Source organism: Myxocyprinus asiaticus, chromosome 32 (assembly GCF_019703515.2).
Source record: "Myxocyprinus asiaticus isolate MX2 ecotype Aquarium Trade chromosome 32, UBuf_Myxa_2, whole genome shotgun sequence".
NCBI lineage: Eukaryota > Metazoa > Chordata > Actinopteri > Cypriniformes > Catostomidae > Myxocyprinus > Myxocyprinus asiaticus.
Window position 1 is genome coordinate 16,127,527 of NC_059375.1, and position 27,246 is coordinate 16,154,772.

The 27,246-nt window shown below is 39.3% G+C and overlaps 1 protein-coding gene across 2 annotated transcripts in view; it reads right to left on the reverse strand.

The window, feature by feature from the left end:
* Window positions 1-27,246, reverse strand: part of pemt (phosphatidylethanolamine N-methyltransferase) — a 116,233-nt gene that overhangs the window by 78,782 nt on the left and 10,205 nt on the right. For both annotated transcript variants that reach the window (XM_051667306.1, XM_051667305.1), the window contains exon 2: window positions 20,901-21,008. In XM_051667306.1, the coding sequence (XP_051523266.1) occupies window positions 20,901-21,008 (108 nt within the window). The remainder of the gene's footprint in view (window positions 1-20,900; window positions 21,009-27,246) is intronic.

Below are 27,246 nucleotides of genomic sequence, written 5' to 3' on the forward strand. Positions count from 1 at the left end.
CAATATTAGGCAGGTGGCTTTAATGTTGTGGCTGATTGGTGTATATTTACTGTGCATTATCACAATGATAATCATGGAAACAATTTGCTTTCAGAGGCTTTATATGGAGTTAGGATGAAAATAAGTTCCATTTCAAACTGAGACCAGTGCAGACAGACAGCACACTGGAAGTTAAGTTATTCACTAAATAGGGAGCAAGGGAGCATCCTATAGCTCTCTATGCAGCTAAGTGCATTCACTCCTAAAATCTGACCAAAAGTTCAGTTTCAGGCTGCAGATGTTTGATGTTTGGACCACTCAACATGGTTTGCAGATATGTGACAATGTTAATCAGTACATAGATTCAGAAATTATAGTGTATATAGTGTTTTTTGTGATTGGATGATGCTGGCCATTATTTTGAATCAGAATAATGCTAATTTCTGATGTAAAGTCTGTAACATCTCAAAAACATGAATAACCAACACTCCTAGAAACATTAAACAATTTGATTAAAATAGTTTTAATTAAAATTAAAACTATTTGTTCTATTATTTTAATTTTTTAAGGTGGTACTAGTTACAAATCAAACAGAAATGGAAAATGCACACAGCAGTCACGCTCGGGTTTCTTCATAATTAAAATGTTTTATTTGCCAGGGTTAATTTAAAAGTGACAGATTTGAAAAATGTGTGACTGACACCGCTGAGACTTACGTCACAGACTGACTTACCCTCACATGTGACGTCTGACTGCAGAAAGGTTAAAGGAAATGTTAAAATCGTTCATGCATCACTGGGCCGTATAGTCACTCATGCCTTTGTTTTCTGTGCTCTGGTTAAAAATGCATGTCAAGTTTACATGCATCTATACACGGCTGAGATGAACATGCAAAGATGGGTAACAATCTTCAGCAACAATAACAAAGGAACATACACAAATGTGGCACATACCTCCCCCCTTCCTCTCAAAGGTAAAATGTCATATACAGTGGAGTTTTGACACCTCTCTTGAACTCAATTCTAATGTGACAAGCTATATCCAGCTTGAGGTCTGTAATTACGCTAAAAATATGCTTAATTAAAGTCTCATTACAAGACAGCCTCAAACACATTGCTTATGAAGAGTCATAGCTACATTTTCCACTCTCAAACCAACAAAGATTCACAAGTTTTTGTTAATTAAATTGTTTTATGTCTTTGGAGGATGACAAGCTCCTAGGCAAAATAAAGTATGTATGAACTAAGCCACTTAGGATCCAATTAGGATATACTGAAAATAAAAAAGAAATGTAATTCAAAACTACATTCCATTAGTGGGGGTGTTTGTTGTTTATTAGATGCAAAGTTTTAAAAAATTCAAACACTGTCAAACACTCACTCATCATTCACAGGACTGATATGAAATGGCTTTACGAATATCGGGGGAAAACCTGGTAATATTAAAACTATTTTTAAAAGTTGTGAAGCTTGTAAAGCATGTCTGTGAAGGGTTTCAGTGTGCATTGCATCTGATTAAAGTATAATTAGCCTTTTCAGTGCTGTGCTTCTGTAGCAATCAGACATTCCCCATCAAGGTAAAGCATGTATTTGACTCCGCCTGTAAATGCATTACCTTTATGATTGCATCAAATGTCAATGGAATTCTAATATGTTTACTGCAAATGACCTCAGGATACTCAGAATAACAGATCACCACTTGATACTTGCATATAAAGAACATTTCTAAAACACATCATGTCTCTCTCCGTTCCATGTTCTGCCCATCTTTCTCTATTGGAGGAATATAAAAGAGTCTGTAAGTGTAAATCAGGGAAGGAAGAAATATTGAAAAATCTGTATGTAATGTCTTATTGAACTTTTATTTTTTATTCAGTCATATACACTGCATTACAACTTTTTCAGTAACAAACTTGTTATTAAAATACTCAAATGTATCTATTGTAACAGCTCTGCGTTGTTTTTTAATCTAAGAAAAAAATTAAGCTTCTATCTTTTTAGTAAAACATGATGCTTTGATTCTGAAGCAAATCTCTCCATCATACATATGTTTCGGATTTAGCCTTCCAATGGATACTGGAAACCTTCTTAGCAATTTATTTATCCTAAACATAAATGTGATAAAGGGGTTCTTTAATATTTACTCAGTGTGAACCCTTCTTTCTCCATGTTTGTGCAGATCGAGCACACGCAGGAAAGCTTGACGGTACAATAAATGTGCCATTTAATGCTAAACAACAGCATTACTCAACACATGGGCCACATGCGGCCCATAAGCCATTTTTGGGTGGTCCAACTTGCCACATTAATAAAGAAAACATCTGATGTACACTAATAAGTGTGCATATATCAGATATTTTACAACGGCTTCAAACATAGCTAATCCAATCATATTTAATATGTGCAGTATTACTGTTTGGAATCTTTAGTTTTTAACTTGTTTTTAAGTATTACATAATGTGAAGCTGTTTTTGCACTGATGCCAGACTTATCATTCTGTTGTTATGAATAGTTGTATCTTTTGGTTTGGGGCCATCAAGTTTCAAATACATTGAAAATAAATTAGATAAAGTACCTTTCATTTGTAGAGTATTTATTACATGGTTATGTAATATATACAGTATATAAAACATTTTGGGGTGGAATAAAATTACTCATAATGTGAAATAAGATTTGGTCATGCCACATACCACAGCCTACTTTCCTCATTAAAGGGATAGTTCACCCAAAAATGTAAAATGTATTTCATCTATACAATGCAAGTAAATGGTGACCAGAGCTTTCAAGCTCCAAAAATCACATAAAGGCATCAAAAAATTAATCCACAAGACTCCAGTGGTTAAATCTTTGTCTTCTGAAGTGATATGATAGGTGTGGGTGAGAAACAGGTCAATGTTTAAGTCCTTTTTTTACTATAAATCCCTATTTTCACTTTCACATTCTGATTTATAGTAAAAAAGGATTGAAATATTGATCTGTTTCTCACCCAAGGTGACTGCATCGCTTCAGAAGACATATATCAAACCAATGAGTCTTATGGATTACTTTTATGCTGCCGTTATGTGATTTTTGGAGCTTGAAAGTTCTGGTCACCATTCACTTGCATTGTATGGACCTACAGAGCTAAAATATACTTTTAAAAATCTTCATTTGTGTTCAACAGAAGAAAGAAAATCATACACATCTTGGATGGCATGAGGGTGAGTAAATTATGATATAATTTTTATTTTTGGGTGAACTACAGTATCCCTTTAAAATAAAAGATTACTATAAAAAATTAAGAGTGGGGCTGTTGAGTAGCCTTGATCTACAACTATCTGCGCTCTCTTTGTCTCTCTTTTTTTAAGAGAAAATAATCCCACCAAATTCACCCATTTATACATTTTTCCTCCATGTTACTTTCATTCACTTTTTTTGGTTCTTGATTGGATTTTGCAGTGTGAGGCAGGAGGCCATTCACTGAGCCCATCTGGGGTAGATTTGGCCTGGTTCAGACCCATCCGGCGGTCGTCTCCCCATCCCCATAGGTCGATAAAATCCCTTATGTAACATTATCCTGCTGTCTAATTGGATGCACAGCATCTCAATCCATCTGCCCTGTTGCTATTACAATCAAAACCCTATGAAGCCTGCAGTATTGATTCAACATTATTCCTGTAAATTTGACATATCTAACAGCAGAAAATGCTGCATTTTCATCATGTGGAGTAGCATTGTTTGATAGAGAACACATGAGCAGGGCTGAGAGCAAGAACTCTGGATGCAACATCTCCTTTGGTCTACAATTCTCATATATAAGACCACCAAGGGAGTCTAATGGTGCGTTCAAGTCCTCCTGGGAAGTTTTTACATACGAGGTCAGAAATTGTAAATATGATTTCATGTGCATTCAAGTGATTTAGTCAGAAAGAACAGACCGTTTTGAAATTTCATATTTCTCTCTTTTTTACTTACTAGCGAAGGCAGAAAGCTTTTTTTTTTAGCACCAATGCAACAAAAAAGAGCAAAAACAGGCATCAGGTGTGTAATTAAGTTTTTATCTACCTTTTTTATCATTCTTGTGTGGCCACAGATGGGCTGGTTTGAGTATTTCTGTAACTGCTGATCTTCTGGGATTTTCACACACAACAGTCTCTAGAGTTTACTCCGAATGGTGCCAAAAACAAAAAACATCCAGTGAGCGGCAGTTCTGTGGATGGAAATGCCTTGTTAATGAGAGAGGTCAACGGAGAATGGCCAGACTGGTTTGAAAAGTCTACGGTAACTCGGATAACCGCTCTGTACAATTTTGGTAAGAAGAATAACATCTTAGAATGCTATTCTGAGATGCAAGTTGCCGCTATTTTGGTGGCACGAGGAGGACCTACACAATATTAGGCATGTGGTTTCAATGTTGTGGCTGATCGGTGTATGATGGGAAATGTAGTTTTGTTGAAAATGCTTATGCTGCATTACCTAGCTAAATGAATCCTATTTTCTGGTAAGTTTGATCATTATTCTTCATTAACAGTACAAAAAAACGCATACAAACTAAACTGCAGTCAAAATCCTCAAATAAAATTGAATTTTTACAAGTAATGTAAGCGCAGTGTAGTTCTAGTGGGAAGACTAGCAGCTGTACATCATCACACCATTAGCTAGGTAACTCCTAGCCAATCACATGTAGGCCATTGCTTTATAAGTCTGCTCACAATCTATCACATTGCTGTTTCAGTGTGCTAACACGGCAACCTCCACCACCCCACCACCACCAGTTGAGTCCCGTCCTGCACAGGGGTAGGCTCCTCACCCCTGCCTCCTCTCTCCGGCAGGATATGACGGTTCTGAGTACAAGTTCTTCGGACCGTCAGATGGGGCTTACGCCTAAGAGAGACATTACATTTCTGTTTTATATTCATTAAATAAATGTCATTTAAAATTTCACTCAAGTCTGCGAGTCTTCCTGATAGAAACAATTTGCTTCCGCCATGATTCTTAAATCGACACGCCCCCAACTCGGAAAGTCCAGAGTTTCCCACTCGTAATTACGACTTTGTGGTAGTGTTCATGTGCGTTCATCATCTTGTAAATACGATAATTCCGACATAACTTGAACGCACTATATAATACCCGGAGAGAGCAATGCATTGGCATTCACATTCAATTTGAAATCTGCAATGTTTGCTCATGGATATTCAGTTCCTCATTCAATCAAATGAGCTGTAAATGCCATGTGACTAATCACTTTGGAGCTGCAAGAAAATGGCGTCCTGACTCTGATTGGCTGATGGCACCACAAGAACGTGCACAGATTAACAAATTAAGAGGGATTTTTAATGTCAGATGAAAAAGAAAATAGTTTGATAGATAGAGCTAGTTATTGGATTTTGATAAGAAAATATTTTAAAGTGATATTTTTTAAGTGTAATAATTAAATTATTAAATAACCTATTAAAACATCACTGAAACTACATAGAATTAGATGCAAAGTTCTGTTGCATCTAAAATCCCAATGTGAAGGTGCAACATGAAACTAGAAATAGTCTAAAATGTTCTGGTGGCATTGAGAAGCTGCTAACCCACTCTGTGTAAACATGCATCGATTTTTTGTTCAATACTACATATTACAGCACACACACACACACACACACACACACACAAACATATGCATTAACATAATCACCTGAATCAGTGGATTAATTGAAATGCCCTCAGTTTGACCTTCTGCAACTGTAGATTTATTACAAGACCATCTCCTTGACCCTCCAAGTCTCTTCATCTCTCTTGTTTTTTTGTCCTCTAGGCTTTTTCTAGTGTTTTCATATTGTTCATGTGGATGAACAGCTGACGATGTCACACACTTAACATGTGACAGGGTTAATACACTCAACACTGGGTGCATGAGAGAGATTAAAGTCAATGATGTTTGTCTCTTATGAGACCTTTGTGATGAGAAAACCAACAGGAAGACTCCAGAGTGTCTATTTGAAATCTTGTTAGCTAGTTATCAGTTAGGAAAGCAATAACACATTTTGCTATAAAGATGAAGGGCTGCATTCTGTAGAAATTAAGTAACACTGTAAAAGAAGAAACAGGGCTCCAGACTAAAAAAATTACTAAGGAGCCATTGGCTCCTAAACTGAAACATTAAGAAGCCAAATGGCTGTTTTAGTCACCGAATCACAGAATTGCTCGATTTAGATTGCTGTTCAGAAACAAGATAGAAAGTAGAAGAAATGGAAGACAGCTGATAACCCATTAATCGGAGGTTTAATAAACAGTATACAGTATATAGTTGAGAAGATAAGTTTGCATTCCCTTTTGTCTCACAAATGTTCACACCCCACTAATAATTTATACAAATATAAGAGATAAAATATTTTTTTTATTTAATACTGCTTTTCACAATCTACATTACAGATAATTACATAAAGTAAAGTATGCATATAGTCTTCTTGAGCGTCAGTGAATGTGTGCACCTTGTCTAATAGTTGTGAACAAGTCCCTCAATTGTCCAAAAGTTAAGTGTCAAAAGCTTGATCTCATATATATATATACAGTACTGTGCAAAATATGTTTTACCAAAGCATCTGTCTTAAGATTGTTATTTATATCTTCAGCTTTAGTGTCTCAATAAGAAAAATACATTTTACACTCCCAAACATTCCTTTTGTAAATAGAATAGAATAGAAGAACAGGGAGCTCTGCAACAGATGGCATGGCCCCCATAGAGCCCCCCAATGAACATCGAGTCAGTCTGAAGAGACAGAAGCATTTGAGACTGCCTAAATAGATAGAAGAACTGTGGCAAATTCTCCAAGAAGCTTGGAACATCCTATCTGCCAACAACCAAGAAAAGCTGTGTCCAGGTGTACTTAGGATAATTGGTGCTGTTTTGAATGCAAAGGTTGTCACACCAAATATTGATGTAGCTTTTTTTATGTTTACTGGACTTTGTATGACATTAATTGATAAATGAAAAATACTGATGGCATTATTTTTAAAGACATCCTCACTATGCAACATTTTTCACAAGTGCCTAAAACTTTTGCACAGTACTGTATTTATATAGTATATAAATTGTTTTACAATATTACCTTAATCATTTACTCTTACCAGATGGCCCAGACACAGAGACTACAAGAGTGCAACTTGAATGAAATTCCAGATGCAGTTTATTGTGCAGGTTAGGGTTCTGCCTGACGGGACCGTGGCAGTATCAGCCTGCCTTTGTGTTTTGTGCTCCCCCTTTGTTTGAGCGCATGGGTCCGGTTGTTTGGGACCACCGTGTGCGTGTTATCACTGTGCGCTCTCCAGTAATGTCATGGTCCTGTCAACCAGTCAGGTTGGGTTTTGTCTGACGAGGACCATGATATCATCGTCCCCTGTCTGTCTTGTGTTTCATGTTCATGCTGTGTGTGAACACACGGGTCCAGCAGTGGGTTATCGCGGTGCGTGATTTTCCGTCGTGCACCCTCCGGTGATGTCACAGTCCTGGCACTTTGCCAGGTTGTGTGTCTCGCCTGATGAGGACTGTGGCATCATCGTCCATTGTCTGTTTTGTCAAAGCGTGTTTACGTTTTGCCCTTATGTGTTTCAGGTGTCGCTGGCATGCTGAATCAGTATTTCCATGGGAACCCTGATTGTTTCCATGGGAATGCTGATCATTACAACCTTCAGCTGCTAGCATCACCTGCCCTGTGTTTGTTCTCTGCTTATTTAAATCCCCTCGTGTGTCATGTCCGAGGTCGGATCATTGTTACTGCTCCTGTTGTATTGGTACTGTCAAGCATGAAGGTAGTGTTTGCTGTCTTGTTAACTGTGCTCTTTTTGTATAGTTGGAGCTTGCTTGTGTGCCTGCCTGTATGGTGTGGTTACCCTCTCGTTGGCCTTCGCCTTCGCCTTCTAACCCTGTGGAGGATTCCTCGGTTCTCTGCCCGCATCTCGGGCTTGACTTTGTGATGTTTCAAGAAAGACCTTTTGTGTTTGATCAATAAAACCAATTGAACTGTTCCCTCTGCTTTTGGGTCCTGTCTCTCTCGCACCTTGACAAATCTAGTTATCTCTCTAATCACGTCACCTCTTGTTAACTGTTCAGCAATACAGCCTATATTACAATTAAATTAAAAGGCCATTGATATCACAGTTAGTCATCAGTCAGCTGCTCCTGGAATCAATATAAGCCAGAAATGCTTCAATTATTCAAAGTTTCATGCTAGAAACGCTTCTAAAACTCAGACGGATCTTCAGTCATTTCAGTACACACTGATATCAACAGGGCCATCACTTCAATTCATGGGACCCAGGACAAACATATTTATAGGGGTGGATCAAGGGCATAGCCGACACGTCCCCCGCACTCTTTAAAAAAAGGTGATTTTTGTCCCCCGCACTTTTCCAAGCTAAACCCATACCAAGTCCAAATAGTGGATACAGTATTCTCTGCATTTTGTTACTTTGGGCTGATTGAGTGACCATCCAGCCAATCACATGTGAGTTTCATGAGCCGAAACAACCCTTATGTAACAGGTCGTCAGTCAGACAGTCTAATCAACAAGGCTCCATTGATTTCTACAAAGTTGCTTTCAACAATGATCATTTATCCATTTATCCGGCAATGATGTTGATCTAAATGAATAATCTAGAGATGAGGAACACACAAATGAGAGTTATTTATCGGCATATCGTTCTTGATTGGCAGCATTACATGAAATACACTGCAGAAAAACAAAACAAAGGACAAAGGACTTTTAAGCACACAAGTGGAGTTTATATCAGCGCATGAGTCTTCATTAAGTTATGCTTCTTACATTATGTTTGGAGGTAATAGTTTGATCGGTTCCTTTTGCCAATTTAAGCAGATTACTAGATCTGTGTTAAATATGTAAAGCTGTTTTTAATATCAGCTCCTGTTTTTTACCTCTATGCTGGTGTGCAGTTGACAAACTGTAGGAAAAAAGATAGATCTGCTGTGTTCTTAGAGCACTTAGGCATTTTACTGAAGTGAATAGATATGTAGACACGCTTTTTTATACATGAAAATGTACGGACGTTTTTGAAACTCATTATAATTATTATAAGACTATTATTGTTGTCTTTTGATAAAATTCATGCTCAGCAGCTCACAAACTGTAGGGAAATGATAGATTTGCTTTGTTCTTATAATGCTTAAAACAGTCTCTTGGTAGGTCTGTAGACATACAAATTTTAAAGGGTTAAAATTTTCTTTTGATCATTGATTCAGTGACGAACACATTTCACATAAGACACTCATTTGTCACCACCTTCTGGCATCACCAAAAATGATAATTGAACCATTAAATGTATCTGAACAAATTCTTTGTGAACGTAGTCAAAACACTCGAGCCACTTGGATACATTTAAATCCCACAATGCACAAGCAGAGTAAAAAATAAAATTGTGCACATGCACAATTGTCATTATTGTAATTGATTAAATAATTTATTCAGGACCAGCTTGTGCTCAGTCTTTTATTGTCATGTGTGAAACAGAAGCAAGTGCTTCACAAGATGCCCTTTATTTTTGCAGCTAATTTAGAAAAATTTTGCAGTTATTTTGCAATATTTGATTCTTTAAATGTAAGTGCACTGTAAGTGTTGGGTCTGTACGAGCAACCTACTGAATGCTGTGCAGCCCCCCCCCCCCCCCCCTTTTAAAATGACTGCTACGCCCCTGGGGTGGGTTGACACTATGCTATACTTTTATACTTAATTCTTGTAAAGAATGATTATTGTACCACAGTATTAACACCTATATTTGCATTAAAAGTTTAAAAGAACTTAAAGAGCTGTAAAAAAGGCTTCCAGCAGCACAACGATCCTTTTAAATCCTAAAGCTACATTAAACAGCGATGTCTTTAATTAAACAGCAATGCCTCTGTCTAACCGTTGTACATATAAAGTGTTGTCTCCTTCAAAATCCAGTGCAGGCAGCAGCCCACTGTCAAAATAAGGCTGTGTCAGTTACTGTAGGTAAAAACTAAAAATGGCAACCTCTCCAAATCTACTGAGATTGCTGCTGATGAAATGTTGGCTAAGAAGCCTGAAATCAATGAAAAATACCTTGTCTGAGTTCCTATCAGTCAAATACCTCAACAGACTGAGAGGTGGAGAACAGCACTATTTAGAACATGGTTGGCATTACTTTCATGATACTTTCCATCATGAAAAATAGAATAAAAATAATAAAACTAAACCTATACTAGGGGTGGGCGATATGACCAAAATCTTATATCACAATATGAATCATTTTATATCACGATAACGAAATATACAGTACTGTGCAAAAGTTTTAGGCACTGGTGAAAAATGTTGCATAATAAGGATGTCTAAATCAATATTTGATGTGACCACCTTTGCCTTCAAAACAGCACCAATTCTCCTAGGCACTCCTGGATACAGTTTTTGGTGGTTGTTGAATGTTCCAAGCTTCTTGGAGAATTTGCCACAGTTCTTTGAACTGTTTAGGCTGTCTCAATTGCTTTGGTCTCTTCATTTAATCCCAGATTGACTTAATGTTCAGTAGGGGGTTTTGTGGGGGCCATGCTATCTGTTGTAGGGCTCCCTGTTCTTCTGTTCTAATCTATTCTATTTACAAAAGTAATGTTTGGAAGTCTAACATTTATATTTCCTATTGACACACTAAAGCTGAAGATATACATAACTATACAGCACCTATTGTGGGTTTTCAAATATTACCTTTCATGTAGTATGTTATATAGCTGTTTGTGAATGTAAAAAAGTCTGCAAAGTTTCAAAAATCAAAGTGCACGACAAATGGAGTTATTGACTCCCAAAAGAAAGAACCGATTCTGAACACCTGAAACGAGTCGTTAGTAGTTCCAGACTTACTTCCTGTACTAACCTATGTAATTTGGTAACAAAAAACCCGCCTCTGGTCTTCCTTGGCTGCTCGCGAACAGCTTTGACCCGCCCTCAAACACTACACTAAGCGGTAGACCAATCACAACAGACTGGGCCATCTGGCCAATCAGAGCAGTGCAGACTCTCTGAAAGGATGAGTTAAACGAGTCGTTTTTGACACTGGGGAAAAAAAGGTAATGCTGCAATTTAAATTATGAGCAAATTAAAGTGTTTTTTGACCTTGGATGCATGTAAATCTATTGTATGAGACCTTTAAAACAAAATTAGCCACGTTTAAAAACCATAATAGGTGCTCTTTAAGATAAATGTTTTTGTGAAACATCTTATGTGCCAAAAGACTTTTGCACAGTACTGTATATATCACTATATAGTAAAAGTTTTCTGGAAAATCAATAAAAATTGGTTTATATATTAAATAACCATATTGTAATGCCTATTTTTGAGTAATGTTCTGAACCGAACAGCTGCCATATTAGATCATAGGCTAATTCATGCACGTTGTGAAATACGCTTGACTTTTCAGTGCATTCTTTTTTTCTCTTAGATTTGGCTTACCTGTTAATTATTTTCAACAATGCCCCGACTGTTTTAATATTTTAAGTAACATTTACTAGGTGAATTCCTTTTAGAACAGGCTATAAGGGTCTATTGGTCCTGCACTATGCATTCAAGTGTTTTCAATAAATATGCCTGTTTTCGCTAATGATGATTCTGTCATGTTCTGTATTTAATGTAAGATGATCATATTGCAAAACAAGCACGTCCATTTTCAGCGGAAGTATTAAGTATTTTAAAAGGGTCGCATAAACACACAATGTTTTTTGTTTTTTTTTACTGTTTTCTGAGGGTTTCTTACTTTTTAGACTAGTCGACTCCAAAATGTACATTGAAACTTCCGTGAAATTAGTCGTTCCGCACATCCCTAGTGTTTACATGGGAATTTGTGCTGTTTAGACCTAAAAACAACTGAAGTTCTCGAGAGCAGGCTAGCCAACATGAAAAAGCTTGTCTTGTGCACTCCTGAACGTGCAAGAGGTGTCAATATTTTCACTAAATATGAATATAAATATAATGTGAAAAATATAACATTTTCACCTTTTTAAGCTACTGTATAAAGTGAGACATTATCAACTGCCATTGTATTGAAAAGACAGACCAGGATATTCATTAAATTATTTTGTTTTCTGCAAAACAATACAAGTTTGGAACGACATGAGGGTGAAGTTTCATTTTTGGATGAACTATGCCTTTAAAGTTGACCGTATGCTGTAAATTGTGTTGCGAGTTATCTTTAAGTGGTGATATAAGAGATATCTGACCTGGATGCTGTTCACTCCTTCAAGAACACGATTTGGCGACCGTTAGAAAAGCGCTTCAAGTTGGAGTCCGAAATGCCTATTGAGGCACACTACAATAAAAAGGTGATAACAAGGAGATAACATTATTTATTTTATCCACTCAGAGCATTGGTCATAATTCTTCCCTCAGGTGTCAACTACTATGCACATTTCCATGGCAACCTCTAGGACCCCAGACACAGTCTAGTTGGCTATCTAATGCCTAACAACATATAGCTACAGGTATGCTGATATTTTTGTAAATACATATAATTAGTTAAAACTATTACATTGTAGTGAACGTGTAAAGACACTATTGTATAAGACAAGCTATTGTGTACTGTAGGATTGTACATGTAGTGGAGTGCCATTTCTGCAGTGGTTTGGGGTGGAATGACGTCACGACTAGTCAAATTCGACTCGACTAATGGGCTCGACTATTTTAAATGTGTATATCTGCTAAAGGGTCATTTTGTCAATGTTGAGAGTATACTAGCATATAGATGACCTCAAAGCTAATAGACATGGTCTAATAGCCACAAAGCTCCAATTCTGATTTCATGCCATAGTTCCTATTTGGGTGGCAATGTGTAATTGGAATTTAAAGTGCACAATAATTGTGGTAATCTCAAATAATCATGATTAGATCAAATAATTATGTAATTATGGAACAATCGTGACAGGCCTACTTCTCCTGTATTTATAGTTGGTGTACCGTATAGGCCAACATGCAGAACAGAGTGGCTTCTGTGGGCTACTGCTAAGCTCAGGCAGGATCTGTGTTAATTGAAAAGGTCATGTTGAAGGAGAGGACATCTCGATCCTCCCAACATACTCTTTCTGCTGCAGCAGAGAACACGGAGATACAATATGTTCCCTTATTGTGGTATAGGCAACATGAACCTGCACCTCCATGTTTTTCCACACAAGCTATAATAACATGCCATTCCTGAGAAAAATAAAATTAAAACAAGTAAACCTTGCAAGTTAAGTCCAAATTATATTACAAGGCACAATGTTACAGCTTCCCCTAATAGACATACCATATTCCATTCCATATTTATCAATGACTGTGCAATAACCCAGCTAACACAGTTACGTTGTGAAGACGTAATCATCCATATTGGTCACAGCAACGTACTAAGTTACGTTGCGCCAATGTAACTTTGTGATTCCCATATTGACAAAATGTGTGTCACGCATACTGTGGGCGTTCCGATCAGCAACGCAGACAAACGAAGTATACTGTGGCCTTGACAATTTTCACGTGGTGGACAATAAAATAAGTAATAAAATCCCTTAGACTTACATTGAATGAGGGACACATGCCATATCTAGTGACCAGAATATCATAGAGACTTGGACATGGGCTATTTTGACTAGCAACCACCCAGAACACCATATCAACCCCATAGACATGCTAACCACCCTAAACAACATAGCATTGTGCGAGTTTTGCAAGGTCAAGTATTACGAAAATGTTACATTTTTTGCTTGAATAACACCAAATAACTGTTATTATTCTAAATGCACACATAGGCAATGGTTTAAAACCCTTTTTTTCTTTTCTTTTATGTGTTATTACCACAGCCAGTGAAAAGAAGGTTCTGGTTCTGCTTTGCCATAACAATTTTTTGATGTCAGGCCTCTCATGCCCATTACCTCCAAAATAGCATTGAATTAGTTTTATCCACATTCATTTCTTTAAAAGGAACCCTAATGTTTGCCTGAGAGCATATGAAGGCCACAACAACAAAAATAGCCAAAAACGACTTTTAAAAGGTCTACATACTCTAAATGGTGAGCACATATAAAACAGCATTAAAGCAGGCAGAGTAAAAAAACAAACAGTGCAGACGTATGTTGGTAGTGCTTTGGGAAAGAGGTCTCAGTCTGGTAAACTCAGCTTTCATTGAAAGCTCGCTCAATGGGCCGTGATTAAGTGTATGTATGCAAGAGTGTCTGAGAGAGTATGTGAGAGTGTTTTATGTGTAGGTGTGTGCGCGCAGCATATGGTGTATAGAGGAACCTGGTTAGCGTCAAACAAAGAGCACCATTTGCAAACACACATCCATGAAAGACACAAATCTGCTGTCCTTTCTCATCACAGCTGTAACAGCATCCACCAACCCAAAAGATCCAAGATCAGTTCTTTCAATTGCCACTTCAAAGGGATAGATTTTAGTTCAGAATTTTCTGACTTTTGGGGGGAAATTCTGCCAAAATACGATAGATTTCTAATTCTGGGAGATTTTAATATTCATGTTTGTTGTCCATCAAATCCTCTGACAAAAGACTTTTTAAATCTTATTGACTCTTTTAATCTTGTTCAATCTGTGAGGGGTCCTACGCATGAACATGGACATACACTAGATCTTGTTTTATCTTATGGGTTTTCTAACAGTTATACTGAATTATGTGATGCAGTATTCTCTGATCATAAGCCTGTTATTTTTGGTGCTTCACTCTAGCATCAGAACGACAAACCTCGCTCTCCTGCTCGCTTGTCGCGCATTATTAACTCTTCTACTATTGACAGTTATTCAATAGCATATACAAATGCTTCACATCTTTCCACACTTGAAAGTCCCCCGCCTCACTTGAGCTCTGAAGCTATGCTTACCCTGTTTAAATCCACCTGTTCCACAAGTTTAGACACTATTGCTCCCATGAAATTAAGCATGCTAAACCTAAATCAGAGCCTTGGCTAAATGATGTCACTTGTGCTCTTAGACAGGCTTGCAGGAGAGCTAAGCGCAAATGGAAGAAAGACAAGCTTCAGGTGTCATATGACATTTTAAGGGATTTCTTATCTGCTTATCAGAAAACAGTTAAAGCAGTCAAGACAAAGCATTTTTCTGATATTATTGTAAAAAACTGTCATAGACCCAGAGTTTTGTTTAGCACTATACATCTGTTATCAACCCCTGCTTTGATGTGTCATCTGCAACCTGCGAAGGTTTTATAAAAATTTTTGTTAATAAGATTGAGGACATTAAATCTCATATTCCATCAGCTGCTAATGACCCATCTGCCCCTCCTGTCTGTCCTGCTGCGTTTGGCTAATTTGAGCCAGTCTCTCTACTCATTCTGATAAATATTGTACAACACCTAAAATCTACAGACTGTTCACAAGATGTACTTCCATCTCGCTTACTTAAACAGGTATTTAATATTGTTGGGCCTTGTATCCTGTACATAATAAATAGCTGCCTTGCAACAGGGTCTGTGCCAGCCTATTTAAAACATACTATAGTGAAGCCTCTTCTAAAAAAACCCAAATCTGGATCCGTCAATTTATGCAAATTTTAGACCAATTTCTAAATTGCCTTTTTTATCAAAAGTCTTGTAGAAAGTTGTTCTCTTTTTTGGACAAGAATGCTCTGTTTGAGGTCTTTCAATCTGGATTTAGAGCACACCACAGCACAGAATCTGCACTTTTAAAAGTTTGGAATGATGTTTTGCTAGCTGTAGACGCTGGAGACTCCACAATACTGGTGCTGTTAGACCTCAGTGCAGTATTCCATAACATTAATCACAATATCCTTATAGCCTGGCTTGAACAGTCTGTGGGTTTCCGAAGAACTGTTCTCGAGTGGTTTAAGTCATATTTGAGCAAAATAAGTTTTTCAGTTAATATTGGTGATCTTTCGTCTAGCATTGCTCCTCTTACCTGTGGGATCCCCCAAGGCTTTATTCTTGGCCCCATCCTGTTTTCATTGTATAAGCTTCCCATTGGGTCTATTTTTAACAAGCATGGTGTTTCTTTTCAATGCTATGCAGACGATCCTCAAATCTATCTGCCTTTGAAAAAAAAAAAAAGAATACTATAGGACCCCTGCTAGCTTGTTTGGAGGATTTAAAATCTTGGATGGCTCTAAACTTTTTATATCTCAATAAAAACAAAACATAAAAGTTGGGGCACAAGCTGAATAGTCAGTTAAGAGCTAATGATTAATCGTTGCAATAATCGCCCAAATAATAATCATTCTAATAATCATCAGATTAGTTGATTATCAAAATAATTGTTAGTTGCAGCCCTTGTGTAGAAGGGTGTGAGTGTTAACAGTTGTGCTTAAGATGAATAGTGTAATATATTCAGATGCAATGTGTTGGATGTGTGCTTTGTGTAACCCGTGAAATTTACATTTCTAATGTTTGGTGCTTGTTTAATCTCTTCCAAATGAGTTTCAAAAATGGCTGAATTTGAGGGGCTGCATGCTGTTTGCCAATTATAACATTGGATGTTTACACTTAAGTTTAAAGGAGGAGCTGAGGCAAAAATCGAGCTTTTCAGAAAGATGGTCAGAGACAGGGTGGAACCTAATCTGATATTACAAAATTATGACTGTTTTGGTCAAATAAAATAAAAAATTATCAGTGGACCTCAGGGAAGGTAATGAAACTTTAAAAATTAGCATTTTATGATCCCTTTAAGTTAATACTATATGAACACCAAGTTAAGTAAACTTAATTACACAAGTTTTGAAATTGAGGAACGAGTTTACTCAGTTCAATTAAGTAGAGTCAACTTATTATGGTTTCACACAAGGATATTATATATCTTGGAATATAGCACATGATTTGGAATGCCATAAGGGTGAGTAAATGATGACAGCATTGTCATTTTTTGGTGAGCTATTTCTTCAAGAGTGTATATTCTACTACACTATGCCAACCAGATGCCATGCACCAGAACATAGATCCAATTTGAAAATGAGTTATTACCACAGCAGTACAACCCCTATTTGTGCCGGCAACAAAACAACAGAGCCCGTATTCATATAAAGTTTTAAGGCTAAAAGTAGCTTCTAACGTGGAAATTTAGGAGCAACTCTTAAAAATTAGCGCCGTGCCACTCCTAAATTCAGGACTTGTAAAATTTTAATCTAAGAGTAATTCATGAAGCATTTTAACACTTAAAGTAGCTCCTAAACCCAGACAGTTTAGAAGACCTCCTATATACACTATATTGCCAAAAGTATTTGCTCACCCATCCAAATAATTGAATTCAGGTGTTCCAATCACTTCCATGGCCACAGGTGTATAAAATGAAGCACCTAGGCATGCAGACTGCTTCTACAAACATTTGTGAAAGAATGGGCCGCTCTCAGGAGCTCAGTGAATTCCAGCGTGGTACTGTAATAGGATGCCACCTGTGCAACAAGTCCAGTCGTGAAATTTCCTCGCTACTAAATATTCCACATTCAACTGTCAGTGGTATTATAACAAAGTGGAAGCGATTGGGAATGACAGCAACTCAGCCACGAAGTGGTAGGCCACGTAAAATGACAGAGCGGGGTCAGCGGATGCTGAGGCGCATAGTGCGCAGAGGTCGCCAACTTTCTGCAGAGTCAATCGCTACAGACCTCCAAAGTTCATGTGGCCTTCAGATTAGCTCAAGAACAGTGCGTAGAGAGCTTCATGGAATGGGTTTCCATGGCCGAGCAGCTGCATCCAAGCCATACATCACCAAGTGCAATGCAAAGCGTCGGATGCAGTGGTGTAAAGCACGCCGCCACTGGACTCTAGAGCAGTGGAGACGCGTTCTCTGGAGTGACGAATCACGCTTCTCCATCTGGCAATCTGATGGACGAGTCTGGGTTTGGCGGTTGTCAGGAGAATGGTACTTGTCTGACTGCATTGTGCCAACTGTGAAGTTTGGTGGAGGGGGGATTATGGTGTGGGGTTGTTTTTCAGGAGCTGGGCTTGGCCCCTTAGTTCCAGTGAAAGGAACTCTGAATGCTTCAGCATACCAAGAGATTTTGGACAATTCCATTCTCCCAACTTTGTGGGAACAGTTTGGGGATGGCCCCTTCCTGTTCCAACATGACTGCGCACCAGTGCACAAAGCAAGGTCCATAAAGACATGGATGAGCGAGTTTGGTGTGGAAGAACTTGACTGGCCTGCACAGAGTCCTGACCTCAACCCGATAGAGCACCTTTGGGATGAATTGGAGCGAAGACTGCGAGCCAGGCCTTCTCGTCCAACATCAGTGTCTGACCTCACAAATGCGCTTCTGGAAGAATGGTCAAAAATTCCCATAAACACACTCCTAAACCTTGTGGAAAGCCTTCCCAGAAGAGTTGAAGCTGTTATAGCTGCAAAGGGTGGGCCGACATCATATTAAATCCTATGGATTAGGAATGGGATGTCACTTAAGTTCATATGCGTCTAAAGGCAGATGAGCGAATACTTTTGGCAATATAGTGTATATCGCTGTATGTCTTAGCTGACATATAACGGTTCCCTGTCTACCAATCATTGTGGGCGACTTAAAAAAGCACACTCATAAAACGTGATGTCATCCATAGCAGCGAGGACAACTCAGCCTTACTCTTATCTTAAGATTTCCTTACTAAAACTTGCTCTTAGCAGTTTTGTGAATAGGCTTTAAGCAAAAACTCCTAGGTAGGAACTCTTTGGAGATCTCCTAGTGGTAAGATAAAAATCTTTGTGAATACTGGCCCAGGAAGCTAACCTGCCTATAAACCTGAGCCACCCGGGAGAGGGACAAAGATGCCACCCAGAGAGAGTAATTCTTATAATAAGGAGCTTAAAGATTATTCAAGTCCCATCATGTTGCCAAGCAGACAATGCCAAACAGATTTGTATTATGCCTAATGACAGCCCTGCGCGACATGAAATATGACTCATATTCACTGATAATGAAGTCATCACACATATACAGTGAAGTGGAGGAATAAGTTAGAAAAAGGAAATCTCTCAAATCTGATGCATTATTATAATGGGACACGCCCTAATTTTATCCAGATATGGCTAACATAAGGTGATTAAGGTGTGAATGAAATGGAAATGTGTAGAGATCATTTTGAAAAAAGATAGAGAAGATAGACTGCACTGGGTTAAAAACATTTCAAAAGTGTCTAAAAAGCATTTAATTACAGTACATTTTTGACATCTGTAATTGAGAACTGACCAATAAAAAATAGGAGCCTTAAAAAATTGTTGTCCAGGGCTTTTCAAACTGTATAATACTTACAGAGACTGTAAGTATTATTAATCATTTTTATCTACTGACACACAAATCATGGTATTAACAGTGGTTATATCAGAACACATCAATGGTCAAAAAAATCATACCAAATCCAAACATTTTACTCTCTCCAACTTCTTCCACCAGCCCCTTTTGCAGTGACTTAAAAATCACTCTACGAAAACAGGTGGAAAACTACCAATACAAATTAAATCCTAAATACAATTGCAAATATAAACATAATAATAATTTAAATAAAATGACATATAGATAGTTTAACACATACCTAATAATTTTTTGTTTAAAAAAAAACAGCTATTGTCAGGGACATAATTCGATTTCCACTATATTTTCAGAGTTTTAGAATTTAGGAATGTACACTTTAGGCTATTTCTAATGACCTATTTCTCAGGAAAATAGAAAATTGTGCTTTGCGTCACATCATTAGCAAACAATACACCCACAGTTTTCACACATACACCCACAGATGGCACAAACACTACTACCCCTGCCCACTTGCACTCTGTACTGGCACAAAAATTGCACTTAGAATTACTGAATAAGACATAGTGCACAGTTGCTGAACGTAGCACTGCGCTTTGCACACTCACAAAATTACAGCCCATAGTCATCAGAATTATGAAAAGCCTGACATAGCACCAGTGTTAGGTGAGGCACTTAATAACAGTAATCTACTACAAATTGCTAATTATTTCTCTAAAATTGTACTCAGATGACTTTAATAATTACTTAATTGAAAAAGTAGTCAAATTACTAACTACTTTACTTTTAAGTTACTTTCTAAAACACTTTTCCTTTTAACAAATTCTTTCTTGTTCATTGATATACAGAAGTCTTACACTCAGCACCTCACATTTCTCCTTTACAATGACTCATTTCTGGCCTATAATATATATATTCTTTATAAATAATATATTAGAAATAAGCATAACCCCATAAATGTACTTAAAAGTAATTAAATTAAAAGTCAGTAACTGTAATCTGATTAAAAAATGTAAAATGTAATGCATTGCCCTACATTTATAACTACAGTATTACAGTACAAATTACAGTAACTAATTACTTTGTAATTGGATTACACCCAACACTGCATAGTACTATAAAAAAATAGAACAATAATGCCAATATATAATAAACACAAAAATATTGCACTGAGGGTATCTATTTTTTCCACCTAATTTTGTTTTAGCAAAAACGTTCCTATAGCTCAACTGGTAGAGTACGCTAGCAAAGTCCAGGTCATGGATTCAGTTCTCAGGGAATGCATATACTGATTCTGTTAGTTTCAAGTCACATGAAAGCATCTGCCAAATGCATAAATGTACCTGACCTGTGAATAAAAGTATTGTATAATATTGTAGATACGATACATTTTGCATAATTGTCTTCCCTTAGGTCCACTTCTAATGTTAGTCAAGTTTTGTGACCGTTACTAGGCAAAACAGGTTGAAAAACATCAAATAGGCATCATTGATGTGGGTGGTCATACTTGCAGCTGGGGAGTTTATTGTGAATGGTTTGCAAAGGTTTTTAAAATTAAGATTGTAGGAGCACAATCAAAGTCAGTGTAATGTTTATGAATGTTATGTAAGAATGACCTGCTCACGTAACAGCGTTACAGTTTCCAAAAAGAGACAACCAGAGTCATACAGCACTCGAAGAGACACTGCAATAGTGACTCACCACATTCCAGAAGAAAGGGTTGAAAATGATAGCAATGACAGCTACGCAGAATCTGGATTCTGTCAGGTCTATAAACCTCGACAGGTCTGCCAACATAGACATGTCCATCTGAGGAGAGAGAAAAAAAAAAACAACAGAAAAATGAGATACGTTGCTGGTAAAAAACTAAGATATTATTTTTATTTGAAAAGGAATCAACATTCTGCAGGGGACAGTGTTTTTTCTCCCCTTTTCTCCCCAGTTTGGAATACCCAAATCCCAATGCGATCTAGGTCCTTGTGGTGGCGTAGTGACTCGCCTCAATCTGGGTGGCGGAGGACGAATCTCAGTTGCCTCTGCATCTGAGACTGTCAATCCGCGCATCTTATCACGTGGCTTGTTGAGTGTGTTACCGCGGAGACGTAGCGCATGTGGAGGCCCACGCTATTCTCCGCGGCATCCACGCCCAACTCACCACGTGCCCCACCAAGAGCGAGAACCACATTATAGTGACCACGAGGAGGTTACCCCATGTGACTCTACCCTCCCTAGCAACTGGGCCAATTTAGTTGCTTAGGAGACCTGGCTGGTGTTACTCAGCACACCCTGGATTCAAACTCGTGACACCAAGGGTGGTAGTCAGCGTCAATACTGCTGAGCTACCCATGCCCCCTGGGGACAGTGTTTTTATATAAACTGCAGCAGTGCTCAATGCATCACGTCAATAACAAGATGAACAGTCTATGAATTTATTAATCAAACTTACTCAGAATGCAGACAATTTCTGACACACATCATATTTTTATTATATCCATGAATGTGGTTACAGACAAATGATATATAACAGTGAAATCGATGACAACATTCACTTCTCTATCTTGCATACACTCAACAGTCTCTCACACGAGACGGATGATGTGAGCTTCATCGTCTTCACTGCTATTGGTTGTCACTGTGCGATGTCGCTGCATATGCATAGTTAAAACTTTTGTCAACATTGTTGCATGTCTTGACACACACACATCCTGTCGCTCGCGTTGCCGGAAGTCACCAGCTCTCATCGAAAATTAATGGTCTCCTGTCGTGTTGTGGCTGTGAGTTGCTGACAATGTGAATGGGGCTTAACACTCTTTGCAGAAGTCAACCTGCAAATGGCTTGCTTATCAGAATCAGAATCAGAATCAGCTTTATTGCCAAGTATGCTTACAAGTACAAGGAATTTGTCTTGGTGACAGGAGCTTCCAGTGTACAACAATACAAAAACAATACAAAAACAGCAGCATGACATAATAATAAAAAATAAAAAATAATTATACACATACGTACAGACACACACATACATACATACACACATACACATGGGTAGTGCGAATCTAATACAATCTGTTATGTACAGTGTAAATACAAATCTGTTATGTACAGTGCAAATTTTTTTTTTTTTTTAGAGGATTGAAATGGCAGAAGAGGTTGGATGTGTTGGATAAATATAAGAAAGACTAAACTGTGTATTGCACATAGTTATTGCTCAATGGGGCAATTTAACTGTTCATGAGATGGATAGCCTGAGGGAAAAAACTGTTCCTGTGCCTGACGGTTCTGGTGCTCAGAACTCTGAAGCGTCAGCCAGAAGGTAACAGTTCAAAAAGGTAGTGGACAGGGTGAGTGGGGTCCAGAGTGATTTTTCCAGCCTTTTTCCTCACTCTGGAAGTGTACAGTTCTTGAAGGGGGGGGGGGGGGGGATGGCAACCAATAATCCTCTCAGCAGTCCGAACTGTCCTTTGTAGTATTCTGATGTCTGATTTTGTAGCTGAACCAAACCAGACAGTTACTGAAGTGCAAAGGACAGACTCAATGACTGAGTAGAACTGTATCAGCAGCGCCTGTGGCAGGTTGAATTTCCTCAGCTGGCGAAGGAAGTACAACCTCTGCTGGGCCTTTTTCACAATGGAGTCAATGTGGGTCTCCCACTTCAGGTCCTGTGAGATGGTAGTGCCCAGGAACCCGAATGACTCCACTGCTGCCACAGTGCTGTTTAGAATGGTGAGGGGGGTCAGTGTTGGGGTGTTCCTCCTAAAGTCCACAATGATCTCCACCGTTTTGAACGTGTTCAGCTCAATGTTGTTTTGACTGCACCAGACAGCCAGACAGTCCTTGGCGATGCAGTCATTGGTGTAGAGGGAGAAGAGTAGTGGGGAGAGCACACATCCCTGGGGGCACCAGTGCTGATTGTACATGTGCTAGAAGTGAGTTTCCCGTCTCACAAGCTGCTGCCTGTCCGTCAGAAAGCTGGTAATCCACTGACAGATAGACATGGGAACAAATCAAAATCAAATCAAATCAAATCACTTTATTGTCACACAGCCATATACACAAGTGCAATGGTGTGTGAAATTCTTGGGTGCAGTTCCGATCAACATAGCAGTCGTGACAGTGATGAGACATATACCAATTTACAATAACATCAAATTAACATAACACAATTTAAACATCTGTTATACATAATTACACTCAACTTAAAACATCAAATTAACACAACACAATTTAAACATCTGTTATACACATAATTACACTCAACTTAAAACATCAAATTAACACAACACAATTTAAGCATCTGTTATACACATAATTACACTCAACAATATACAAATAATAACATACACTGTACAGTATACAATATGCTGTTTTTGTTTTTTTACTATATAGATACACATTATTCAATAAAAATTAAAAATTAAAATATATATAAAAAAACAAAAGTATATATATATATATATATATATATATATATATATATATATATATATATATAGAATGTACAGTATTGTACTGTATTGACATTCAGGCTGTCGGTTGATAGTCAGTTGTTAAGAGAGAATATAATATAATAATAATATAATTTATGACAGTCCGGTGTGAGATATAAGAGTAAGAGTAATAAAGTGCAGTGCTGATGTATTTGATCGTGGGAGATCAAGAGTTCAGAAGTCTGATTGCTTGGGGGAAGAAGCTATCATGGAGTCGGCTGGTGCGGGTCCTGATGCTGCGATACCGCCTACCTGATGGTAGCAGTGAGAACAGCCCATGGCTCGGGTGGCTGGAGTCTCTGATGATCCTCCGTGCTTTTTTCACACACCGCCTTGTATATATTTCCTTGAGGGAGGGAAGCTCACATCCGATGATGTGTCTGGCAGTTCGCACCACCCTTTGCAGTGCTTTGCGGTTGTGGGCGGTGCTATTGCCGTACCAGGCGGAGATACAGCCAGTCAGGATGCTCTCCACAGTGCAGGTGTAGAACCGTGTGAGGATGTGGCGGTTCATTCCAAACTTCCTCAGCCGTCTCAGGAAGAAGAGGCGCTGATGAGCCTTCTTCACAACGACTTCAGTGTGGACGGACCATGTGAGTTCCTCAGTGATGTGGACACCCAGGAACTTGAAGCTGCTGACTCTCTCCACTGGTGCTCCATTGATGGTGATGGGACTGTGTTCTCTGTCTTTTCTTCTGAAGTCCACCACAAGCTCCTTTGTCTTACTGACGTTGAGGGAGAGGTTGTGCTCCTGACACCAGTGTGTCAGAGTGTGCACCTCCTCTCTGTAGGCTGTTTCATCATTGTCAGTGATCAGACCAACCACCGTCGTGTCATCAGCAAACTTAATGATGGCATTGGAGCTATGTGTTGCCACACAGTCATGTGTGTACAAGGAATACAGTAGTGGGCTGAGAACACAGCCCTGCGGGGCTCCAGTGTTGAGGGTTAGTGATGAGGAGATGTTGCTGCCTATTCTAACCACCTGGCGTCTGCTTGACAGGAAGTCCAGGATCCAGCTGCACAGCGAGCTGTTTAAGCCCAGAGCCCGGAGTTTCTCATCTAGCTTGGAGGGCACTATGGTGTTGAATGCTGAGCTGTAGTCTACAAACAACATTCTCACATAAGTGTTCTTTTTTTCCAGGTGGGAGAGAGCAGTGTGTATTGTAGATGCAATGGCATCATCAGTGGAGCGGTTGTTGCGGTAAGCAAACTGCAGCGGGTCAAGATTGAGTGGCAAGACAGAGCAGATGTAATCTCTGATTAGTCTCTCAAAGCATTTGCTGATGATGGGGGTCAGAGCAACAGGACGCCAGTCATTTAAACAAGTTATTTTTGATTGTTTTGGAACAGGCACAATGGTGGATGTTTTAAAGCATGTGGGGACTACAGACAAAGAGAGGGAAAGGTTGAAAATGTCCGTAAAAACACCAGCCAGCTGGATCGCGCACGCTCTGATGACGAGGCCCGGAATGCAGTCTGGACCCGCGGCTTTGCGGATATTCACCCGTCGGAAGGATCGGGTTACATTCGCTACAGAGACGGAGAGTGAACTAACCTCTGTAGCTTCGGCCGTGAGAGCTCTCTCCGCGAGGGTGGTGTTATTTCCCTCGAAACGAGCATAAAAAGTATTTAGCTCATCCGGTAGAGAGGCAGCGGTGTTCATGGCGGAGTTTTTATTCCCTTTAAAGTCTGTGATGATGTTAATTCCCTGCCACATGCTTCTAGAGTTGGTGGTGTTAAACTGTCCTTCAATCTTGTCCCTGTACTGGCATTTTGCTGTTTTGATAGTTTTTCGGAGGGCATAACTGGCTTGTTTATGCTCCTCCGCGTTCCCGGAATTAAAAGCGGAGGTCCGCACATTAAGTGCCGCGCAAACATCACTACTGATCCACGGCTTCTGATTCGGATAGATTCGTACAGTTCTGGTCGGAATCACTTCCTCTACGCACGTTCTGATGAAACACATTACGCTATCAGCGTAAAGCTCGATGTCGTCATCAGAAGCGGACCGGAACATCTCCCAGTCCGTGTGATCAAAACAGTCTTGTAGCATAGAGTCTGATTGGTCCGACCAGCACTGGATCGTTCTGAGGGCGGGTGCTTCCTGTTTCAATTTCTGCCTGTAAGCGGGCAGAAGCAGAATGGAAGAGTGGTCCGATTTGCCAAATGGTGGGCGGGGGAGGGATTTGTAGCCATCCCGGAACGGAGAGTAGCAATGATCCAAAACCCGGTCCCCTCGTGTGTTGAAACTAATGTGCTGGTGATATTTTGGTGCGACTGATTTTAAACTGGCTTTATTAAAGTCCCCGGTCACAATGAACGCGGCCTCAGGGTGCGCGGTTTCTTGCTCACTTATACTCCCATACAGTTCCTTGAGTGCCCGGTCTGTGTCGGCTTGTGGGGGAATGTACACAGCTGTGATAATGACCGCTGTGAATTCCCTCGGTAGCCAGAATGGTCGACACAGAAGCATAAGAAATTCCAGATCAGGAGAACAGAAAGACTTGATGGAATGTACGTTCCTCTGATCACACCAGGATTTGTTGATCATAAAACATACACCACCTCCTCTAGTTTTACCTGAGAGGTTTTTCGCTCTGTCCGCTCGGTGCATGGAGAACCCCGCGGGTTCAATGGCTGAGTCTGGAATCTCCGCAGACATCCAAGTTTCCGTAAGGCAGATAATGCAGCAGTCCCTCGTCTCTCGTTGGAAAGAGATCCGCGCTTTCAGCTCGCAGAGCTTGTTATCCAGAGACTGAACATTTGCCAGTAGAATAGTGGGTAGCGGGGGTCGATTTGCGCGGCGTCTTACTCTGATGAGAACGCCGGCTCTGTTTCCCCTTTTCCTCCTGCGTTTCCGCGGCCGTGCTGCCCAGACAAAGGGCTCCGCTTGCGTGTTTGTAAACAGCGGGTCGGCATTGAGGAATGTGAAGTCCGGTTTTCGGTGTGAGATCGCTGAACCAATGTCCAAAAGTGTTTGTCTGTCATAGACAATAAGGCAGACAACATCCAAGACAAAAAACATAAGAATTGTAAACAAAACAAACAAAACATTGCTATGTTGTGTCGGAGCTCGCAACGCAGCAGCCATACTCGGCGCCATCTTGAGTTCAGCAGAGTGTTGGTGTAATTTATTCTGGAGTATAGCTGGGATGATGGTGTTGAAAGCTGAACTGAAGTCCACAAAAAGGATCCTTGCATATGTCTCTGGTATCTCCAGATGTTGCAGGATATTGTTGGGCCTCATGTATTCAGATAGAAGACAAAGGCAGGCCTAACACAGTCGTAAAATCCTAACTCAGGCCCCCACATACCAGGTTATAAATTATACTGATAAAAAGCGCCAAAATCAAACAAAGGGAGTCCACAACAGACTACAAATCCCATGAAGCCTTGCTCACTAAAGGATCGAACTCTCAACTCCTATTGGATGAGGCACACAACAGAACACCCCTCAAACCATGACATCATCAGGAGTAGAAATACCTCTGAAATGCTTCCGGGATTTGCTTCCAGCAACTTTGTTCACCGGGTATAGATGTAGCTCATCGCTGCTCTCA